At 38.9% G+C, this 20,489-nt stretch overlaps 1 protein-coding gene across 1 annotated transcript in view; it reads right to left on the bottom strand.

Moving 5' to 3' along the window:
- The window catches only part of PPIL2 (peptidylprolyl isomerase like 2), a 63,364-nt gene that overhangs the window by 17,365 nt on the left and 25,510 nt on the right, over positions 1-20,489 (bottom strand). The window contains exons 12-14 of the mRNA XM_071762841.1: positions 20,025-20,131; positions 8,334-8,423; positions 6,918-6,951 (exon numbers count right to left, since the gene is read on the bottom strand). Coding sequence (XP_071618942.1) covers positions 6,918-6,951; positions 8,334-8,423; positions 20,025-20,131 — 231 coding nt within the window. The remainder of the gene's footprint in view (positions 1-6,917; positions 6,952-8,333; positions 8,424-20,024; positions 20,132-20,489) is intronic.

Genomic DNA, 20,489 nt, shown 5'->3' on the forward strand with positions numbered 1-20,489 from the left:
AGTATTTCTCTTTCCCTCTTCCCCTTTCACAATTTTAACTTTTCCACTTCCACCTGGCCTAGTGGGGCAGCTTCAAGGATGGGTTCCCTGCTTCGTGGTCATGGCCAGAGTAACAAACTTTACTTGGACTTCCCTTAGAGAAATACATAATTTTGCTTTAAAGGACCTTTTGGAGGAACTCCCAATTATTTGTGAGGCAGATGCACAATGAGTCTTAACCCAGAGAAGTGTTTGTCACCCAGAAAGTTTCAGGTAACATGCAAAGAAGAACTGAGCTGGTAGACAGTAGCAAGTGACTAAACCCTTGAGTCCATTACACCCTTCAGATGCTTTCAGTGGATGCTGGAATTACAGCTGCTGAAAGAGGGAGGAATCAACCCTGAAGACTGCTGGTCAGAAAAAATAAGTTAAAAATAAAAAGCAACGAGGAAAAACTGCGAATGACAGACTCTGTTTCTGGTACAACAAGGAACAGACACAAGAGCTTGCAGACAGGAGCAAATGAGCCATGGTCTTTAGGTTTTGGAATATTTATTTTTGTCTGATTTCATTGCAGATCATATGCTGCAGGTCAGAATTAATCTCATATGCATGAAGGCTAACTTTGGTTCATTCCAGTTCTCTGGAAATAAGTGCTAACATTTTAGTAGATAGTTACAGCATGAGATCCAGTCCCTGCCTCCCTTTCTGTCTGCCATACAGCTGTTTCCAAGGCTAATTCTGTCTGCCTGGGAGTTGCAAGCATGAACAGAGAGAATGGCCTGTGCAGTATTTGCCTAAAAGGCCAGACATCCTATAAAGGACATAGCTGAAGTGTCTGCAGGGGCCTGGCAGTACAGACTGGCAAGGGGCAATGGAGACACCCCTGGCAACAAGACAGCAGCACAGGAACAGTTTGGGGTTTGCTGTTTTTTTGGTTTTTTTTTTTTTAAAGAAAAAAAATAATTTAAGAATACATTAAAAAAAAAAAACAACCCAAACCCAAATGTGTTCTGCTTGTCAAAATCCTGCTGACCTCTGAAATTGTTCCAGTCTGCAAGTATCTGCTTGAAGCAGAACCAGACAGCACAAGCCAAAAGATGACAGGTTAAATATATACATTTATTTTAATTACTGAAACCCAGAATCACTTTCTCTCTGAGGATTCAGCAGATTCATCATTAGTCTACTGCCATGGTAGCACAGTGTCTAATGCTCAGCCAGGGGGTTCTGGAACAGGAATTTTAGATCCTTAAGTTTTACTCTCTATAGCATAGCTCATACTTGCAAAACTCATGGACCTGTGACCGGGCTCCAAACCTACTGTGATAATTATGGGGTGTTGGGAAGTATTAGCAGATTTTACTGTGCTTATTGCCCAAACAGCTGGGCAGTGTGGCTGTGCCATCTTCCTCATTTTCTGAAAGCACAATGGATGCAGATGGGACAATCACACTGCCCAGCTCTAGCCTTCTCTTCCTGCACTCCCAGTATATGCCATGAAGAGAGGAGGCTCCTCCTTAAATTCCCTAAATCTTCCTCTGAGCACACACAGATCACCACTGACTATATATGGAGTCACAATGATGCAAAAACCTCACCCCAAAGCTGACACACCAGCCTACAGGCAAAGCCCATGGGAAACAAGAACTGCCTCTGGGGTGTCACAGTGGGCAGCCCTGCCTGTCACTTCACCTTCCTCTCAGCTTCCTCCCTGATAAGATAATCTTTGGTCACAGTGGAGCTGTGTGCCTACTGGGCTTGCAAGTATTTGTGAGATCCAATTAAAAGAAGGGCTGGAAAAAAAACAATTGGGGGGCATCTACACTAAAAATCAGAGGCAGGGGCAGCAGATGTGGCCCTATGTGGGTGCTGCCACTGGCAGGACTGGTACTGGGAGTGCAAAAGGGCACAGCACCTATAACCCTGCTCATGTGGGTCTCCTGTTTGCACAAAGCTGGAAATAGACTTGGATTGGCCGTGAAAATAACTGGCCACCTTCTAACAGCAGCACCTATCCTCTGTAACATCAGAGTCTTCAGGAGCTGGAAGGAGGTCGGGTGCAATTCTGTAAAATAAAAATCACGTACCTACCCAGATACCCAAGATTCAAAGCTGAAGGCAGCTGGAAGCCTCTTCCTTGCATTTTTAATAAGAGAGAAAATTTCTCTTAAAGAGGTGTTTACCTAATTGTCACACAGAGATGAAAACAAACAGACCACCTAGCTCATAGAAAAAAATCAGCCTGTATTCATAATTTCCATGGCTATCCACAGTGGCAAGATACAGTTAGCTTGTAACTGAAGCATGGTTATTCAGTCTTGTATCTGCATCTTGTACTGATAGTGAAGAGGTGCACAGATCTACAATGACATCTGAAGTAATCACACATTAGTAAATACAGAGAAAAAAGGCACGTTTTCAGATTGTCTTTTGAACTAAGCAAGCTTACTCTTCAGTAGTCTTTGTTTCTTCTAAAGACTTTTTTTCCTGGAAAGTAATTTTTTTGGTAAAATTACAGAAGTTGTACAACTTTCTTGCAAAGAGCTGAGAGATGCACCTAAAGCTTCAGAAATGTAGCATTCCAAAAGCTAGGTGTGGGCTGGGAATCATCATTCATGACAGTTGTGATTTTAAATAAATCCTTCCTTTTTCTGGCATAAAAAATTGCTAAGCAGTGGTAAGGGAGTGGGAGGGCTCTGATTCACAAAAATGATGGCTTACTTTCTGTAATTTTCTTCTTGTCATTTAGAACAACGAGGTACATAATAGCAGCTGACACTTTACAGAGCTTTCCAAATGAGATTCTTGAATAATTTTGCAAATATGGAAGCCTTAGCTCAGCCAGTAAGAGCTCTCAGATAAGAGGACATGGTATTTTTAACCCCACATACCAGAGGCTGGATTTTCAGAGGGGCTTCAATCATGCAAGAAAAAGTGCTCTATAATTGGATTGCATTTTAGGAACTTAGGAAATCTCATTGCAGAACTGACCAAGTCTGTCCACAGTCCTTTTTTACTGACAGTTCAGAGGAGCTCTGCTCATTACCAACCAAACTGCAATTCCCATCTACCTGGTGGTATTTTACCTTGGACTTTTACAGCTATTCTATGCCTCCTTTTTGCCTTCCTGGATTTATAAATGAAGAAAGGCACCTACAATTCCTGAGACCTTCCAACAGGTTGCAAGCAGCAATAGCTGAAAAATGCCTGTGCTGCTTTGAGAATGTAATGCTTTGTGTCCCTGTTCATAAAAAGGTTTGGATATTAAACCTATTTTTCCTACATGCAAATTTTCTGCTATTATTTGGAATACTGAAAATACAGAGCAGCTGCTCCACTTGCACTAGCATGAGTTAGACAGAATTACTCACAATGTTCAACCATTTAGTTGTTATGAACAGCAGGAAAAGAGATACCTCACAAATTTAAAATCCAATTTCAAATAATTAATCATTACAAAGAATGACCATGACTCAGCTTATTGCTCTGAATACTGCCTCTATGGGTGGTTATTTTGTTAGAGAAGAAATAAGCTGCTGCAGCACAATAAAATTTCTCTCAGTGGTCTTAGGAAACATTAAATTGAAGGCTGCAGAAAATTAGTTTGGTCCTCTAAATCAGTGTCAACCTTACAGAACTTTTTAAATTGCTTTGGCAACGCAGGTCAGCCAGCTAAGGTAGAACTCTATTCCCCACTCTTTTCCCAGTGTGGCATCTCAGCTTCCAGATGCTATAATGCTAATTTCCACTCTCCTCCATCTCAAGGTTAAACTGCTGAATACCAGAAATCAGTGGTCCTTCACATGTCTGCTGGGTCACGGTCACTTTCATGACAGCCTAACAAGAGACTCAGAAAGGACACACTGGGGTGCTGCATAACAAATAAAAAGAGAAACAAGCATCAGTGCTGCTTACAGATAGGACTGTTCAGCTGGAGGAGCTGTGGAAGTGGACAGCCAGTGACAGCCAGCTTGGCATTTACATCTGAAATGCTTCCAAAACACAAGCACTGAGCTAGGTGAGCTGAGAGCACAGCTGCAGTCTCTGTACGTATGACACGTCACCTTATGTCATCTGGTACTGAATGTGATCAAATCCATCCAGAAGCCAAACAGTCCTGGGCTTAGCCAGCAATGGAGGGGGTGATCAGCTAAGCATTTGGGTGTTGCAACCATAAACCTGACACCTGTTGCTGTAGATGGGATGAATGTCAGATGGCAGAAACCAAATGGTGGGAAGAATTTTCGAACAAGTCCGTTCCAGTTCTCGAGCTGATCAACAGGAATAATTAAGTATATACAACAAAACAAAAATATATACAAGCTTAATGCACTTTCCACAAATCAGTTTAGAAAAGCTGTTTGTTTTGTTTGGTTTTGTAGTTTGGCTTTGTTGGTTGTTTTTAAATAAAGAAACAAGCAATCCCAAATCTCTTATCCAGAAAATTTCAGTTAAAGCAGCAGGAGGAAACAAAGAATCTTCTTTTCTGAAGTATTCCTTAAAAAAATGCTCTAGCTGAAATAATTCTGGCAGTTTATTGATGTTTAAAAGGTAGCTTCCAAATAGTCTTCCCTATTGCCAGCTGAAATATCTGGGAAGAAAGCCATGTCCTACTCTCATTTACTTCTCTACAAAAATCAAGTTATTTACCACCTTAGTAAAGCTCTAAAGACCATTCCATCTTACAGACTTTTTAGCTTCCAAAGATGCACTTTAATTTTATTTTTTTTCCTAAGAAGCAATGAGTGAAAGAAACAACTGAAACTCATTCCAGTTGCCAGAAGAAATGAAAAAGGGAATTTACACTTCATATAACATACACTAGCCAGGTAAAAACAATATGAAGTGCTGTGTCCCAGTGCTTTACTCCAAGCTTTCCTAAGATGGATGCTTGTGATCTCATTAGCAATGCAATGGACCACAGGAGACTAGGAGAGCATCCCTACATGTTCTGCCACTGCTGCCAAGGTGTTCTTTCTGCTGGCCACGCTGCTGAGGAGAGAACAGAAAACCAGACAGACACCTTAGGTCTGGCCATCTTCTTACAGCACATGGCTCAAGATACACAAGTGAAATTTCTGTGTCACATTCAAGTGTCCAGGATTTATCAGCTAGTCAGGAACAAATCCTGACAGACTACTTGCAATCTGTGAGCTGTCTAAGTGGCTTCATTTATATAAGTATTACACTCACAGGACAGGCATGACAGCTCAAGAGCAATCTAGTAGCCCACCAGGCTTTCCATTTACAACATTTTCTTGTGACATTCTCATAACTGATAAGTGATTATGTAAGGATATCTAAAATTCAGCCATCTTCAAAAAATAAAACCCATTTGGTTGCAAAGAAGATAATGGCACCATTTGGACTCTACAACAATTGCAAATGGTGACTAAAATCTGCAACACTCCTACCTGAGTGTACTCTGCCCATTTTATTAGAACTTCAATAGTTCTGACAGATGTTTACCAGGTATCTTGCCAACAATATATTCATATTTAATTAAGAAAGACAAGGAGGAAAACAAGATGGAAAGGGTTAGAGGTTGTTAGGCTCCTTTTAAAACAAATAATATACATAGGAGGTTTTTTCTCCTATGGACTTATTTGCATTTTACTCCTTCTTGCTTTGCCAGTTGAGCTGTCTTGACCTTCAATGCAGCTGCATTACCAGTCCTCTAACAACTGCTAATTGTGCTGTCTTACAATACTTCTACCATTTGTACAAATGGAGACAAAAAAATGATACCAGCAAGTTAATTTTCATTCCACTGCAGAATCTGAACTCTACCCTTCAAGGGTGAAAGGTATCTGAGTCAACCCATTAAACTTCTCCTATCTCCTGACACCTCTTTAATTTCTCATTTTAAAAGATGTTCCTAATTATGTCTTTTGGGATTTGAACAGAAACTTTCCTTATAAAAAAATCAAATCACATTTGACAGTCCAAGCATATATGGTAACAAATCTTGCTAATGGGCTTCTACCATCAAAATGTAGAATCTTTATCTAGTCCCAAATAATAGAGTATGCAACTGTCAGTTATCACATGCAGAAGAAGAAAAACTGTTGGGCAACTCACAGCATTATTATTTACAAAGAAAATTGAGGTAAAATATTTAACAACTACAAAGACACCTTTTTTGAATGATCTGTGAGTATACACAGAAAAATATAATGCTTGTATATACAAGTGACACATGTAAGAACTAGAACAAAAATGCACAGAACCCCACAGGACCAGGCAAGGAGCTGTGGAGGCTGGTGACATCTACAAAGTGAGTAGATAAAAGGTGCAAGTGGAAAATGAGCAAATTTACAGCAGCAACTACAGACATTAAATGACATATCTACTGTGATGGGCAATGCTCTGAGGACCCTTCAGCTGTTATTTCTCCTGACTACTTCTGATATGACTGTCACATAGATTTCCAACTAAGGAAGAAAGGACAGGCAGAAGAATTTAGTAACTGTGATCCCTAAAAGTTAGAAAAGGAGCAGCTTGGGCTTTACAAGGCAACTATCTGGGAGAAGGAGAAGGTATCTGACCATTCATCAATCCTGAGGCAGTTCTCAAATATTTCATTGACACTGAATTTGAAAGCAAACTTGCATTACTGAGTTTCTTTCTATGTTCTTTGTCTGGGAAGGTCAGCAAAAATTATAAACTATAATTTTTATTTATTTATTGAAAGGAAAAAGAAGCAAAGACCTAGCAAGATTTCTACACAGAAGAGTGTCCAACTTTTAGACTGAGAATATAATAGATGAAATTCTAAGCATAATGAAAATGGTCATAAAAATACAGTCGTAAAACCTCCCATTTAAAGTAAAAATATCATCTAAGGAATTTTAATCTACAAGGTGTCTACAAGTAAATGTAAAAATGGTATGCAGGAAATGAAAGCAGTTTACTTAATTCAAACTCAGCCTCACCTGTTCCTGTTCCAGTCGGATCACCTCCTTGGATCTGTCAAATTAAAATTAAATCAATACATTACAAATATATCTGTGTGGAAGACATTAAATAAAAACCATAAAAGCCAATTCTGCTCAGTTTTCTTCGTTCTGTGTTGTGTCATGTTGACAAGTTAGCAACAAGGAAACCATTATTGCTTATTTGGAGCTTCTTTTATCAGCTGGCTGTCATCTCCTACATTACTTATCCAGGAGCAGAATGACAGTTTTGTGGAAATAATAGGTCTCTTGTGGGTAAATAGAGAAAATAAACAGTCTCAAATGGGTTAAACAGATCACCTGTTCTCTTATGTGCTGAGCTGTAACTTGCTTTTTAACTGATGATACATAGCCTTTGGAACTGAAAAGTCTTTACACTTTGCTACCAATCTCCCCATGAAGAGAAGACAAGAAGTGAGGGAACACAGAATATTTTTTTTGTATTTGAATCTGTATTTCCAGTACCCCCTTCACTATCTACAGTAGGGAAAATATTCATGAGACAATTCTTTCAGCAACAAAATTAATAACTGCATGTACACGCAGGATCTACAGAAATATTATTCTATATGCTACTGTCAATACAGGGATTGAGACATGACCAATTTCACAGTAATAACAAACAAGCACAATTTAAATTGTGAATGTAACTATGAACTGAGATATACAGTGCTCTGAAAAGAAAAAAAGCTTTTTTTTAGGATGACAAGATGAAATATAACATTCAGTGATGTCCCCTGCAAGGTGTGCTATGCCCTCAAGATCAGCTTGTTAATTTTTCTGAAAGGAACTTACAGGACAACTACAGCATCCTAAGCTGCCTGGACCACAGCTATGTAAATAAAGATCTTTGACTACCAAAATCAACTTTCTGATTCCCTAGGTGCTCTTTCACTCCTTCACAGAGAAAGCCTGGGCACCTAGTCCTGAAGCACACTCAGGAAAGGATAAGCTGACAGCACCTGAGTATAGCACAACCTGAAAAAGAAATTCACTTGGTTTCTAAAGCTTCACCTGAATGGGATTTCAACAGGCCACAGAACTACTTACCCAAATTTGCATATCCCCCCTTTCTGTTCCTTAATAACTCAACCACAGCCTGGGGAAGGTAACAAGCACCTTGCTAAGGCAATGAGTGTCAAAGGATTTGTCTGTAATACCACCAAAAGCACTACTAAAAGCAGTGATACTCCAAGTGACAATCCCAGTCAGAGACTGATGTTAGTAAGACCAGCAACTACAAATTCAGTAAGTCAGAACAATCCCAGTTCTGCTGGTATATTTAATACACATGTATTACAAGTTTTCATGCATGGAGGAAATAAAACTGAATTAATCTAAATATTTAGAGGACATCAAGCATTGTGCATTACACAGGATTTGTTCAACACTCACCACAAAATTACGAATTGATCTGTGAAAAATTGTTCCATCATAATAGTTCTTCTTGCACAATTTGATAAAGTTTTCACATGTTCGGGGTGTCTGAAAGGAAAACAGAAGCTTTAAGTAAGAAGGACCTTTAGACAATCAAATTGGTTCCTGCACTGTTTGTAAGAACCACTTTTCATTTGTGCTTTACAACAAAACAATCATGCAGGACACTTTGAGAGAAATGACTGTCTACAGAAAAAAAGATTACTGGAGACACAGACACTGTGTTAAATAAATTAAACCCAGACATTCCAATTAGCACAAAGAAGCATTGAACACTAGCTCAGATAATATGAACTTCCAGAAGTTATAATGATGGTGAAAGCAGGTAAGCTCATACTTTCAAGGAACTTAGTTCCAGCAGTGTAACATAATCCTGTTCCAAAGGGACACTTCTAGCACTGAAAAAAAAAGTTCAATTTCCAGAGTAAGAAATGAACCTGACTTCTCTGCTCCATTATTTCAAAGTGCATACATTAAAGCTACCTGGGAGAGAAGGATTTGCTGCTCTTCACCACTTTGAACTAAAAAAATGGGTATGGCCCCACAAGTCACTGGACCATAGGAAAAATAAAAAAGACCACTTGTTTTCAAAAATCTAAAAGAAAAAAAAAGATGCTAAATATATTGCCAACTTCTCATTTGCTTCTACAGTGCAAATCAAACCTCTTTATTTTAATTTGTGAGCCATGATACTCACACAATATCTTCTGAAAAACTTGACTTTGAAAAAAACCTTTATTGTTTGTATGTGCTTGCAAGAAAAGCCCCAGCATGAGCTGCAATGGCTGTAAATGAACACACACACAAAATCTGAAGCCTCTCTGTGAAAGAAACTGAGTCACTTTGCATTGGTGTGACATCATCCTTGCTCTAAGAGCTGCAGAGAGACAGTGACTGAGACATGCAACCTGGAGTGACTGAAAAGCAAAAAAATAAGGCAAGCCTAATTACAGTCATTTAAAGATGAAATAATCTCTGTCTTTTTAGAAGCAGATCCACAGAAGTATTCATCCAGAACCATACAAAACTTCAATTTTCTGTAATCTGTGGTTGGAAACACAATCATTCTTACCCCTCTTTATTGACACTGAAATGTCTCAATTATCCAAACAAACTCTACCTGCCATAATAAATTCTTTATAATGGTTCCTCCTTAATTACTCTAACAGATACACAACAGTTGTCACAGCTGGGCCATAACTGGAAAAATAAAACAAATTCTAATGCAATCTTACACCAGCTATTATCCAAAATTTCCTATATAATTCATTCCTGGGTTAAAACAGCAACGGTACCATAACAGGTCTACAGCTGAATGCCACAAGGACACATATTTTGATAGCATCCTGAGGGCAACTTGTAAGAAAATATATTACATGAAAATTGTTCAAAGTAATAGGAGTTTCTCCTACAGTTTCAATGCTTATAGCAAATCTGAAAATTTTTCTATGAATTGGACATAAATCCTTGAAAATCACATTAGTATATAATCTTTCAAGTAAAATTCAACCCCTGAAGAATGATTTGTGCAATGCATGCTTCCTTTATAAGATAATCATAGCAGTCCTGATCCTAACATAGTGCTATTAGTTAGCACTCATGAGGAATGTCAGTAACATTAAAAGTAAGTTTAAAAAAATTTTTTTTATGAATCAGAAATGGAATTAGTAGCTTTAAGCCTAAGGCACTTCATATGTCGAGAACCAAGCACTCTTTGGAGAGAAAGACATAGTTAATAAGTTCTCTGGGGGGAATACAGACCTGTAATTAATTTTTAAAGAAAAATGAAATCAGGCAAAAGACCGAGTCCCCTGGGAATACAGACCAAACCATTTTACATTTGCACTACATTGAGAACCCAAATATAGATTTCCTATTTGTTTTCAAAACATGATTTGTAAAATATACATAAAAAATAAATGGCTCAAGTAATGTATTTTTTATGTAGGACCTATGCTGACCCTCCTCTCCAAATGGATTTCTAGTTATATCTTTTCCCAGAAACAAGCTTTTCAAGAGTAACTTCAGAAATACCTAATACACATCCAATAATCATTTCACTGCAAGGTCATCTTTGAATAATTGCCACCAAATTGGTTCCCATGGTCACCTCATGCATTATACAGATACTTTTGGCAGGAAAACCATTCCTTAACAACACTACCATTACCTTTTACGTGCTTTTTAGTAGACACAAATAAAAAGGTTTGCATTCAATCAGTAATAAACCCAGGGTTCAGTCATGCAGCTGATCTAGAGAATCTGCCTCAGATTATCTGATTTACTCAGAGCAGCTCATGTGCTTGCCAAATCTCACATTGCCAAGCACATTTCAGGGGCTTTTTAAAGCAGCATCCTGTCCAAAGGAGGAGAAAAGCTTCCAGTTGATGGGGAAGGTGAAGATCCTCAGTAACAAAGTTAAATTCTGCACTGACCATACAAACAAGGGCAGCCTTTGAAGTCTTTGTTCCAACTACAAAGACTGATGAGAAATCTCTATACACAAACCTGACTCTGCTATTTGAGTGCAAGATCTTTTGGTAGATGCAGACTGGTAGTCTCGGAATGCAGAACTGTCTACTCCTTCAGAAACTTGCTCCACACCACTTGCCTCACACCATTTCTGAAGGAGAAGGGGATGGTCAAGGCACCTGGAAACACACAAGTGCAGAAGGCAATGCTGGTTTCTTGCTGCCTCACTACTGACAATGGGCTCCAGGCTCTATTTTACTTATGACTCTTATCAAAAATTGACCTCAACAGCAGCAGTTAACTTTTCCCTCTTTATTCCTGTTACATTAAGCAAGAAATTGTTTAAATTATTTTAATCTGCTGACTATGATATATATTTATATAGAATAAAGTCAAAGGGAAAATGCCATCTTAACTTGTTAATGGTTGATCTGAATACCACAGACAGAAAGAAGATTTTAAATGTAAAGCAGTACCTTCACAGAAGGATTCAGTGATAGTCCTGAAAGTCAGATTTAATAATTCAGGAAGGACAGCCCTGAAAATTCCTCTTTTTCTTCAGTCAAGCTGGGACCATGTAAGTGAACACTGTCTCTGTAAGATGTTCTTCAGCTTAAAGACACCTGTCTCTCTGAATGAAACACAGCAAGAAAGAAAAGAATCTATAACAAAAATGAGTCTCCTGCTCTAACTATGTGCCTTATTTATTTTGTAGATGCCAAATAGCTGTCTTTCAACTGTGGAAATTCACACCCATGACAAGTGGTAAAATTCTGATAAACAGTTTGAGACAGGAACCCAGAAGAATACTTATCCCAGAAAATGACACAAAAACTTTGCTTGGCTCACAGACAAGTATATTTAACAGGGCAACAACCCAATGGTTTTCTAATTATGTTTAAGTCTCCATTTAGCTTACACCCTCAGTAGGTAGCTCTAGATGGAAATGCCAGCACTTTACCACTTACTAGGCCCAGACAAGAAGACTGCTACCAAAAATGACCATGCAAATACAAGTGACAAAAGACTGATTGTGAAATCACAGATAGAAGGAAAACACTAAAGAAGAGAATATACAATTTAGAAAACCCAGGCAAAACCAGAAAAAAACCCCAACCTGACTCCTTACTATAAAGTTCCAGGAGAAATACAAATTTTATCTTGTTCCACTTTTAAGTATTCAGACAATTTAGTTTCATTTTTGTCAGCAAGGGTGGGTCCAAATCAGGAAAAATTAATCTCTCCTGCTGCATCCCAAGACCTGAGGGGTTAGACTAACCAAGCCAGGTCACCATCTGATTTCTCAGTTGCAGCTCTCCTTTCTCATCAGTTAAAAAGGGTCATTACATTTTTAACAGTTACCTTAACACAGAATTTGTATTGGGCAGCTGAAGAGCCAACCAGAAGTAGATTAAAAACCTGTGGCACTCCTGTTGCCAAGGTTCAGGAGATGGAAAGAGGAGCTTCTGAGTCGTTGCCATGACTGCAAGGAAGAAGGCTTTACTATGTGAAGAGCTAATAATTTCAAAATGCTCCATATCCCCTGAGGATCTGCACAAACCTTGAAGAGAAATTTCACATTAAGCATTCAGAAGCTGTCATTTGCACATCTGTATCATTTTCTTGAGCTAATTCCACTCCCCTTTTATTTCTTTTTTGTCTCTTTAAATTGGATGAACTGTAGTAGTTGCACTAAACCTGATATGTGCTCATTAACCCTATGTTTCAAAGCAGAAATAATCTGAAATAATTAAGAGCTCATTCCTCACAAAATTAAATGGTATTCTACAGCCTTCATCTTATCACACAAATGCCAGAATACTGCTACTAAGAGGCATGAACTGGTGAAGGAAAATTCTATGGCTTCAAAAGAAGCCTGTAATGTTTTTTACCACAGATCTTTAAAATGTGAGGTAGATTTTGTTTTACTTTAGTCCAGAAAGCCCACTGCAAAAGCCTGGGGAGAGCTTCACTGTGGGAAGCCCATGACATTTCGTGCTGGAGAAACATTTTTGTAGACCTGGCCATCACTCCCTGCCAGTTCACAGTTCCCCTATGTAGAGAAGAGGCTGAGGTGGTGACAGGTTAGGGTGGCAAACAACAGCTGCCTAGGGTGGTTTGGTTCAAAAAAGACACAGTTCATGTAAGGGACACCTTTCTCAATCTGGTCATACAGTGAGCAAACACGTTTGGGACTATTTGTGTTATATGATCAGAAGAGCACAGTTCCAGTGAGAGAGCACTGGGAGAGATGAAAGCATCAGGGCATTATGTGGGAAAACACTTGGCCAGACTCTTACTGATGTTAAAAATGAATCAGAACCACCAAACCATGCCTGGGGCAACAGATTGCTGACTTCATAGCAAACGTTTGTCTACTTTGCTGCCTCAAAGTTTCTTTAGAACAAAGAGCAGAATTACTGCATTCTCATTACACAGAAACCCACTTAATTTAATTAGCTATTTAGCAAAGATTCCAGCAGATAAATTTAACATTTAAAGGCATTTCTTCCACAGTACTGACATTAATGATCCTACCAAAAACTTTTCAAAGTCTAAGCAAGATATTTAGCTTAGACAAGATGTCAACAACAACAAAAAAATTATACACTCCAGTATTATTTTTCAATTTTTTGCAAATACAGGGACAATCAATCAGTTTAGCTGAGCACAACTCAGTTAAACAAGGCATCTCATTCACTCAGCTAATTTGTCATTGTTAACTACCAGCTCTCCAGAGGCAGTCATTATCCCTAGATGCAGTCATTACTTTTCCTCTAACTTTTATTTATTGCAGTGGTAGAAAACAATCCTCTCTCCCCCCCCTTCAAATTTGTCAGTTGCATAAGGGTTGAGGAGCTTGTCAGACAGTGAGGTGCAGGGCTGAGTGCTGATGAGGATGGGGCTGACAAGCACGACATAGCACCACTAGGTAGAGTATAAATGAGAGCACAACTTTAACTGCTTGAGTAATCTCCAGCAGCTGCAAAACTTGGAGTATGGCAGGTCCCGGAGCGGCTCCCTGGCATTTCATCAGTCTGTAACTGGCACATAAATTCCACCTTTTCAGAAGACACAACCTGTACACACTAGACAGTGAAGCTCTGGTAGCTGTCAGCCTCTCAGGGTCACCCTGCTCTCATCAGAGAAGCCAAGGTACAAACAAGAAATATGTCAGAAGAACCAGAAGAGCAGCAGCTGAGAACTCAAAAAAAACCCCACTTCACCCTTGGGTTTGGGATCACCAAGTGGCAGATGCAGCTGGTATGGGATGCCTGCACTGTCAAATGTCAAAAACCAAGGAACACAATCCAACAAAAATCAATTCCCTCCTCAGATCCAGGTTTTCAGGGGGGCTGGGGAGGTGGAGAAGTCCAGATGTGCAAAACGCCTTCCCAAAAATTACTCAAAGGCAAAGGCTGCCTGGAACTGCAGGGACAGCCAAGGGCAGCAATACCCACAGTGCAGGAACAGCTTCACAGGGAGGTGGCTGAGCACATAACCCCACACAAAATGTCTCATTCAAGTCTGGGCAGCAGGAGACATCAGGAACCCCCATTGCCCCTGTACTGGTTGCAAAACTGCAATGAGGACACGTGCATGATGGCAGCATCCAGATGAAGCATTTCCTACCAGCATATGGCATGAAAATGCTTCTGCTTTCTGAGGCATGAGTGTTATGCCACCAAAGTTAAAAACTTTGTATTAGCTTCTAGTCACTTAAGAACCACAACCTGTTAATCAATGTGGCTGCAAGGAGCCATTTCCAGTCACAAAGAAGAGCAATTGAGATAAAAAACAGATTTGGAAAAATGAACGTTTTTATCCAGCAGTTCTCCTACTGGAAAAGGACAGGTTTGTTTCATTGTTTTTATTCCTGCTGACAAGAACTTTCAAAGTTGAAAGTTGCAGCTCTTCCTACAATGACCTACTTTGGTGAAAAAAAAAATGAAATAAACCATGTTAAAACCAGTACTTAATCCCTACAACCATATTACTGAGTGAACAAGACACTGGTAAAACATCAGCCAGTTATTTGCTGGACAGTGCCACAAGAAAGGTGACAGAAAGTGACCAGAATAGATGTTTAAATCAGAAAGAAAACAAGAGGTTTAGTAAGAATAAGGAACCTTGTCATGCCAGCAGGTCAGAGGATTTTTCCAGCAGCTCACTTCTTTATCATTGGAAATGGATAAGAAGTTTACAGGCTTCTGATCTTCAGAACAGTCCTCACACAAAAGCAGAGATGATTTTCAAAGACCAGGGGCTAGATTACACATTTATAGATCAAAAAGACTAAAACGTAAGTGTTTGTAGAATAATGGCTTCTTCAGATAGTTATGCCAAGACATCATCATTAAACAGAGTTTGCCAGGTCCTAAAACCTCAAAAAGCATTTGCAGAGTGCTGAATGGAGCTTTGAAATCCCTCTCACATTCTTCTTCCTTATGCCAACTTGCCCTTAAAGTATTAAACCTGAGTCAGGCAAGTTTACAAAACCTTCCATGTTATGGATCAGTATTCAATTACCACAACTGTCATGTGTTCAACCACCAGATCAGTACCCTACAGTACACCAGTGACCACTACTATGAGGAGAATTCACAAAGGAGAATGGGGAAAGTACATCAAACCCTGCTCATCATTTTGACAAGGTCTTCTGGAGTGTTAAATTTATGTACAATATATAATTTCCATAGCACAATGAAAAAGTAAAAGCACAAACCAAGGAACCTTTAAAGTCATTTAGAGGCAAAACCAGGAATTTTTATCCCCTTTCACAGGTGCAGAGACTTTGCTATTCTGTCTATTCTTATGCAGAGCTGCTGATTCCAACAAGCAGCCTATGTTATTTGTGCAGCTGCACAAGATACATATTATCACCTAGGAATTCAAAATTATACCCACATTTATTTCTCAATGAAATTAAAAAATGTGGTATCATGGATTAAAATAAAAAATTTAAAAATCAGTAAGCAAATGACACAGCCACTCATTCAACAATTCCATAGCAAGGACACAAAACCCAGGGTTCACCAGCTCCTGGTTCTCCACTCTATCCACCACACACCATACTACTTTTTTATTTCTACAGACAAACCAGTTTGACTTTTTTCACTCTGCCTTCAGAGGCTGTTCCACTACCTGCAAAGTATCTCTGCATTGCTACAATCACCAATACAGCAGAATACACACAGATGATTGTAGACAACTGTTCCCAGCAGCATCCTGATTAAAACAGCCAGAATTTGAGATTAGAAAAATCACAGTAAATAAACCAAAATAAATCCAGTGACTTTCCTTGCCTTTCATCAGTTATCTTTTCAGATTTTATTTATTTGGTGATGCACTATTCTAGAGCTAAAAGAATAACACTTGTTGGATGTTGTAAAACCTTCTGTACTCTCCAAAATTACTTTTGGCCTGTAAAATTTTCGTAAATTTGTTTCCCAGTAGGGTATATAACAAATGTTGCTTCTGCCCTGCTCAACTCTGATTCCTGGAAAATGTCCCTAACAAATGGCCATCTGATTAGCCCCCATCAGGAGGAACATACTATATGAGTAAGAAGACTGGAAGAAAAATAACAGGGAACACAGCACTCCACACACCACTATGATGTAGAGAGAGAAAAGTATTGCACTTCAGCTCATTTGAGGCACAAATTCAAAAGGGTGGAAAAAAATCCAGTTTATCTGCCAAAGTCTTCATTGCCTTTTCTCAGATCAACAACTTAAAGCACACATCATCTTTCTGGAACCTAAGTGAAGTTTTCTGTTGCTCTTAACAAGTGATTTCAAACACAAAAAAAGATCTGGATTCTAGACCTATTTCATGCTCTTGTTCTGAATCTTGTCACAAAGTAACTGATGACTTCGATCACATCTCAGCACTGATTTCCTCTCCTAGATCAATACAAAACATTTCTTGATTAGGTTTTTGGTGCTAGCAAGAATCTCATCACTATCAATCTTATTGATTGGCACCTTCAAGTTCCACTGTATGAAGGTCCTTAGATTTATTTTTAAACAAAAGTTTCTATGCATACATATACACTGAACTCCAAACAAGCCATATTGGCAGATAGTTCACAAAAAGCCAAGGAAAGAAAGAAGAGGAGGTAGAAGAGCTGTGAAAAGAGAGGGAATAAGAACCCAAGGGGGCTACAGAAGCTGAAGAGGATATTCAGAAACAGTGCAGATGGCCAAGAGCACAACATGAAGAATACTTTGTTTAAATAGACAACCCATAGGCATGAACATACAATTAAAAACTCAAAGACATACATTCTTCTCTATTTCAGAAGGAAACCTTTACCTCAATGTGTATACTGAAATCTAACCCACAGACTATTTTAAAATGTAATTTGAATGCTGCAAGTCTTACCTCCGGACTCAGGTATTCATTTGCCATATTTATACAGCAGCTTCATCCTCAAGTTTCCTAAAGCATTTCACAATCCTGTATTTGCAGTACTGTGCAAATACAACCACTGTTAGAGTGGCTTCCATAATAACCAGAGCACAGGATATTGCTCAGCAACGTAAAAAAAGGAGTCTGTGGTCAGGTAGAGACAACAATCAGGTAGTGCTTGTTCTTTAAAAAGAGAGGGCAAGCACCACTGTAATATGGCTAACAAATCATACACTTGCTCCTGCAGTTGCACTCTTAAGAGAGTAGAAAGAACTGAATGAATAGTATTAATTCCCTGAATCACACATATTTTGGTTGAATTCAAAGAGCAATGACAACCTAATACTGCTATTCTCTCTCTCATTTACTCAAATAGCACAGATCTGTGTGTTAAATCCAGGGGTCCCAAATCTGGTGGTGATCTCCCTGTGTATCAATACAGTGCTTTGGGCTGAAATTTGTTTCTCCTTTTTCTGAAAAGCCAGGGTATTTCCCAAGCCAACTACATTAAAAAAACATGAAGGCTGAAAAGTAAAGCACAAAAACATCTATGCAACATTAATTTAGACAAGCATTATGACACAGTCCAGTTCCCCCTGACTGCATTGAAGGACCTTACCCACATTCTACACTTTTGCAGAAAAAACATATCCTGCATAGAAAGCATTTAGCTGCACAGCTGCAAACAGCTCCCAGACCTGGTTCAGTTTGTGCACTGAATAAGACAGGAGAACTGATAAAATCTCAGTATGTGACTAATTAAGACTATCAGCATGCATATTCACAAGCATAGTGAATTAGATGTGTTTAGAAAGGCTTGATTTTGGCTTTTCTCCATTTTCTATGTCTGTCTTTGCAATCTCAACAGATCTGTTGTAGCTGATCTGTGTATGTGTTTGTGACATATATATAGGCTATGTTTGCTCTATCTGCACTAAGCTACCTTATGTGCCTAACCTCAGTGTGATTCAGGAAAACCAAAGTTAGAAGCACAAACTCCTTATATAGTAAAGGCAGAAAAACAAGCACCTTCCAGAAGCACTGATTTAGTAGACCCAGGATGATGACCTAAAGTGGATGTTGTGAAAACCTCCTTAAATCAGCAAGTTTTTCCTACTTATTCTATATATATCTTTCTCCTCTTTGCAGTGCCAAAGGTCTGCTTAAATCACACACAGATTTAATTGACATGAAAAGCCTGAAAGAAACAGATGGTTGGAGGCCAAGTGTTCAAGCAGGTCTGGGTGTGTAAAACAGTGCACACTTCCAACAGGTAGATGAGGAAGCAGTGTGTGAGAAAAGGAGATAAACAGGGATTCATCTGGAAAAAAGGAAACACAATGGATATCATACAGGAAGTTTATAATGGGCAATTGAGCCTAGGTCCTCAGGACAGAGTGACACTGGCCACATATGGGGCCAGAAAACCCACGCTGATAAGAATAGCTGCAGTCAGCCTGCAATAGCCAGGAGTCAGTTTGGGAACATATGGCAAAACAAATGATTCAATGCAATCTGCTCATTCTGCTGCCTTCCCCCAAATATTGCTGTACTAACATCCTCTGCTTTTTGCCTTATTACACAGTGTTACTAAGAGCATAGAAAACACCTGTAAGGATGAGGAGGACCTACAGAATTATTAGCATGATATGCTGCTATGGAGATTTTCATACTGCTTCCATAGATCAACTTGAGATGTTTTCACATGTCATGCTCTTTACTCATGCAAGAGAAAGGAAGAGAAGAGAAAGCTAGCAAGCTTGTCCTGTTTGCTCCTTTTGTTTTCTCCCTGGCAAACAAGGAGGCATCCTCCCAATGCACCTCTGGATTTCACACAAGGCACCCCAACACCTAGCCAGCTCCACTGTCCTTAAATCATTTGAGGGTCACAATAAGAAGTTTTGCCACTGAAACCCCTGTTCACATCCTTCAACATCTTAAAATTTACCTTCATGCCTATTATCTCCCGAGATAAAAATCTCAGAAAACAATAGAAGGTTTGGGCTTTTTACAAGGAAAACTTTTTTTCCTTTTCTAGATGTGGTTGTACAAATGAAAAGCCAGCACATGAGTGAGCAGTGATGTCTGAGAAATCAGTGTCACCATAACTCATCTGCCTATCCTAAGTCTTGCTGTGTTTATTATTTTAAGAGCCTCAGATCTCCTTCAGAATCAGACTACTATAAAAAATTCTAGTTCCTTGTTGTTTTAAAATGAATGTCTACCTCTTAATAGCAAAGGGAAGATATTTGAAAACTTGAACATTAAAAACTTAGATGGCAAAGAATGTATTCTAAGGTTTTCATTAATGTTAGTTCTATGAACCCCAGGGCTTCAGAAGAAAATTTAACATTTTCTGGGGATCTTAACTATGTATACTCAGGCTGACAGTCTGCTCTCAGTTTCACTGAGGTCCTTTTCCTGGTTTTGCTAGTCACATGCTATGTAAACCTTAGGTTATTTCTCTTTTCCCTGTGCTCCTCCTTTTTTTTCTCTCTACCTTCCTTGTCATTGTTTGGGTTGCTATGATCCTGACCCTTTGAAGCTCTAAAAATACAGTAGTAGTACAATATATACAGTAATATATATACATTTTACAATGGAGCTTTGTGTGTATGTATGAAAACACATCAAAACAACTGAAAACTAGTTATTTATCTGCACCTATTACAACTACACACTGTTGCTTTCTTTGGACATTTCCATTGCCAGTTCCTGTTCTGTTTGTTATCTATAGAAATTCACCTAAAGGGCATACAGTACCATATCACAGTGAAGCTCCAGGTTCAGGTCTCCTTTGTTAGTATGAAGTCTCACATACCCTTTCTTCTTCACATAACTGTATCTCACAACATCTTCTTCAATAGCAGCTGTATCAAAGCAAAAGACAACAATTAGTTCTCTGGAAACTTACCCATTGATTTCTAGAAACCATCAGAAAACAAATTGCTAGATTCTACTGTCTGACCTCTTCCCCTGGGGTACTGGGTCTCCAGGGATTCTGTTCTGCAATTCATTTGTGCTAACCTCACATTAATCTCTGTGCAAAACACTTTCCACTACAGAAAACCACCAGCTCCTTGAGAGCCAACAATATAATCTATATATTTTAATTCACAGAAGGATTCAGTACTACAAACTATAATTTTCAACTAATGTCTACCAATCACAAATGTTACTTTGAAACCAAATTGCTTCTTGTCAAACTTGGAAGCCAAGCAGGTACTC

The sequence above is a fragment of the Heliangelus exortis genome, chromosome 19 (genome assembly GCF_036169615.1).
Source record: "Heliangelus exortis chromosome 19, bHelExo1.hap1, whole genome shotgun sequence".
Classification (NCBI taxonomy): Eukaryota; Metazoa; Chordata; class Aves; order Apodiformes; family Trochilidae; genus Heliangelus; species Heliangelus exortis.